Here is a 3,797-nt window from a genome sequence, read left to right on the forward strand (position 1 = left end):
GAGTTAGAAGTCATTTTATGCACAACAAAAGAATAAGAGTATGCTTCTCTCTAAGTTTTGATATTGAATATATAACAACTATAAGTACAACATGTAAAATAATTTGATTGTAAAAAATTATAATATATCCACAAGAAAAATAAAATATACAAACTAAAATCTATCAGATAATAAATCTTATATTACGTTGATAATAAATCTTATATTTCAATTTGGGTCCCCATGCATCGATGAGGCCCGCCCACAATTTGACTATTGAATCGTGCTAGCTTGAGGGGGGAGTCGAGTCACGTACCCTCCTAGCTGTAAAAGGCTAACAGGTCGTCGGTCAACGACGGCAGCGACTGTCCCGGTCTCCCATGACGTGTCCCGACCCACTGCCCATGCAACCTGAACCAAGGGGCGCCGCCCTGTCACTTTGCTTCATCCAACAACTCGGATCCCCCTTTCCTTCTCCCGAAAACAATAAAAGAGATCAGATTCCGATCCGCTCTTCGTCCTCCTCCCTCGTGCGGTAACAGCTCACTGCTTCATAAACAAGGAGGGCCACCGAAACCCCCTCTGAACAAAGTCAAACAAAGATATGTTGCACGAACTTTGGCGTTGTCAATGTTCACATGGAACTCATATATGTCTCCGTTTGAGCCATCTCTTCTTAGGATCTGGAGTTGTAGGTGACGTAGGAGAGTGAGCCCACCGCATGCAGGGTTGCCGGTGGGTGAAGCTACGGAGGATGTTTCTTGAGGCAGCGTCGGTGGGCTGCACGCGTACGACTCCTCCGCAACTGCCACCGCCCACGCCACCCCAAGCCGCGTTGTCGCTCGCGGGTGGCCCAACTGAAATCTAACTGTCACCAACGTGGGCTCTTCTCCTCAGACACTCAGCGAGCAGCAGCAGATCTTTACGTTCCATATCACATCAAGTCAAATCACGAAAACTATAATGAACATGAGGCGCTGCTGCCAAAAAGTCGGTGTCGTACTTATCACAGGACGGGTGGCGCCAGCACCGATGTGGACTCATGCGATTGGTTGATGGCTTCTGGGTCCACCTACTTTGCTGAGTCGAGGAGAAGCAGCGTCCCCGTCGTCTCCGCAAGTCAAGCCGCCCACCCTTTGAACCAGTACTATATCGTTTAGCTTGTGGTACTCGAAGCCAGAAGAACACCAGGATCTCCTGGCCACACGCCACGTCCCGTTACCTACGCTTCCCTACGACGCCCATAACGCATTAAAAATGGTCCCTCGCCGCCCGGCTTTATCCAGCTGTTCCACCCCGTGTGCCCCATCGCGATGTCGCCGTCCTCGACTTTATATATATCTCCGCATCCTTCGCCCCTTCTTCTCATCAGCAAGTAACTGCTTCACTCGCGGATCGTACGCTCTCCAAGAAGTTGAATCTGCACAGGATGGAGGCGTTTTCTGGTGATGACGCCGCCGCCGCTACTGTCTCAGGAACCAAGGGGACGTGGCTGTACGCGACGGTGTCGGAGGCGCCACCGAAGCGGCCGGCGGGGCGGACCAAGTTCCGGGAGACGCGGCATCCGGTGTACAAGGGCGTGCGCCAGCGGGGGGCCGCCGGGCGGTGGGTGTGCGAGGTGCGGGAGCCGAACAAGAAGTCCAGGATCTGGCTAGGCACGTTCCCCACGGCGGAGATGGCGGCGCGGGCGCACGACGTCGCGGCGATGATGCTACGAGGCCGATCCGCTTGCCTCAACTTCGCGGACTCGGCATGGCGGCTCCGCGTGCCGGCCTCGTTCTCCTGCTCCCAGGACATCGCACGGGCCGCCGCCGAGGCCGCCGAGGCGTTCCGGCCTCCGTCGGACTCCAACGCTACCTTTGAATCCTCCTTAACGATGGAGAGCTCAGCGAGTACATTCCCGTCTTTGTCGCCTTTAGCGACGGCGGCCACGCCTTCATCAGTGTTACTGGAAGATGGGATCGGCAGCCAAGAAGGAGTCACATTTGATATGGTGAGTTACGACGGCATGGATTTGGGCTACTGCGACTACTCCGGTATGGCGGAGGGCGCGCTGGTAGATTCCATTTGGGACGACGTGGCCGCTGACGCTGACGTGTCGCTCTGGAGCTACTCCATCTGACGCAGAGAAGGCGGCGGCTGCGGAGGACGACGACGAGGAGGTGGCAAGGCATCTGACGTCCATTAACTCGGTTACGTGCGGCGGCTGAGTGCTCGAAGCTGTTCCCATGCATCAACGCTTCTCTGGATCTTCACCAGCTTCGACCACAACATCTGTAGAACGAGTAAACTCGGTGAATGATTCAGAAGACGAGCTTTATGTTTATATTTGCTCTGCTTTGATCTCAGCTCTTGTAATCTCTGCAAAATAAGCACACATATCCAAAGAAAAAAAGCACACAGGCAAACTATTCTAATACGCGAAGATCAACCTCCTTCTTACACCTCTCTTCTCCTTTTATCGGGTTTAGGAGACAACCCTTACAAGCACTCACTCTTCTTTCAAACTATTCTAACACTTAGACTAGAAGAGGAGGATTCTCACAAGATATTACAATAATATTTTTTTCCCCCTTTAAATTCTTTGTGCTTATGTATGTTAACCAGGGATAAGAGGGATATTTATAGGCTTCAAGTTGATTCAAACTTAGAGCCTAAAAAGGTCTCATCATAAGTTTCCTATGTATTGGCGGTACCACCGTCGTTCCTGGGCGGTACTGCTACCGCAAGATCTGCAGCTGGGCGTTACCACCGCTGAATAGGGATGGTACCACCGCTGACAACATTGCTATCGGTGGGAGCATTGCCTAGATATCCTGGGGTGTTGTTCCCCAGGCGGTGCCACCGTCGGCCAGGGTTTCAACACCCTAGTTGGGCCTTGAATCTAACCCAAACCAGCCTAATTCGGGCCTAATTAGCCCCTAATAGAGTTGATGGGATTACCTCCTAATCTTAACTCCAATTATATGCTAAATATGATTTCTAAGACATAATCTAAGCAAGATAAGTCTGATTTTTTTCGGCAAGCTTCCGACAATCTTCCGGTGAACTTCTGACGATCTCTCGGTAATGTTCCGGTGGACTTCCGGCAAGCTCCTGGACTTCACGATGATCTTCTTAGCGAGTTCCGATGAGCTTCTTTGGCAAGCTCTTGGATTTCTCGGTTGGTTCCGATAGAACTTCTGACGAATGTCCAGACTTTCGACGAACTCTCGAACTCTCAACGAAATCGCGTTCTTGACTCCAAGACTTCATTTTGCTTTATGCCTTGCTATCATAGTTAATCCTGCACACACAAAAACACAGTTTGATCTAGACAATTATTACTAAGCATGAATCATGTTGTCTGGTATGTCATTGGTCCATCGACGCTTCGTTCGATTCTTTGGCGCATCGTTCTCTCTTGCAGCCTATTGCCCAATCGGCCAGTTGACCTCCGTAACTCCGATATCCTTGGCGCAATATCCGCTCTTCTTGGCCCGATACCTGAATCCATGGCCTGAAACCTTCTATCAATACGTCGACCGATCCTCCGGCCCGATGTCCAATCTTCTGACACGTTTTTCTCCGGCCCAACATGATTCTTCCTGCTTTAATTATCTCTCCCTGATCGAAGCATCCTGTGTCACTCAAAACGTAGATTAAATCATAAACACTTATCAATTGATTTCATCATCAAAATATGAGATTCAACAATCTCTCATTTTTTTATGATGACAACTAATTGATGAAGGAGTTAACCTTAACTCCCGGAGTTTAAATAAACTCCCCCTATCAATATGCCATATTGATAGAACCTTGAATTCAAGTCGTTGCAA

General features: G+C 50.0%; 1 protein-coding gene across 1 annotated transcript; it reads left to right on the forward strand.

The window, feature by feature from the left end:
- Positions 1-1,335: 1,335 nt before the first annotated feature.
- On the forward strand, positions 1,336-2,540 carry LOC135637135 (dehydration-responsive element-binding protein 1C-like). Its single transcript, XM_065149588.1, has one exon. It carries the CDS (start codon positions 1,409-1,411, stop codon positions 2,099-2,101), a length of 693 nt encoding a protein of 230 aa, XP_065005660.1. The 5' UTR covers positions 1,336-1,408; the 3' UTR covers positions 2,102-2,540.
- Positions 2,541-3,797: the final 1,257 nt, after the last annotated feature.

This window comes from Musa acuminata, chromosome BXJ1-3 (assembly GCF_036884655.1).
Source record: "Musa acuminata AAA Group cultivar baxijiao chromosome BXJ1-3, Cavendish_Baxijiao_AAA, whole genome shotgun sequence".
In the NCBI taxonomy this organism is placed as follows: Eukaryota; Viridiplantae; Streptophyta; class Magnoliopsida; order Zingiberales; family Musaceae; genus Musa; species Musa acuminata.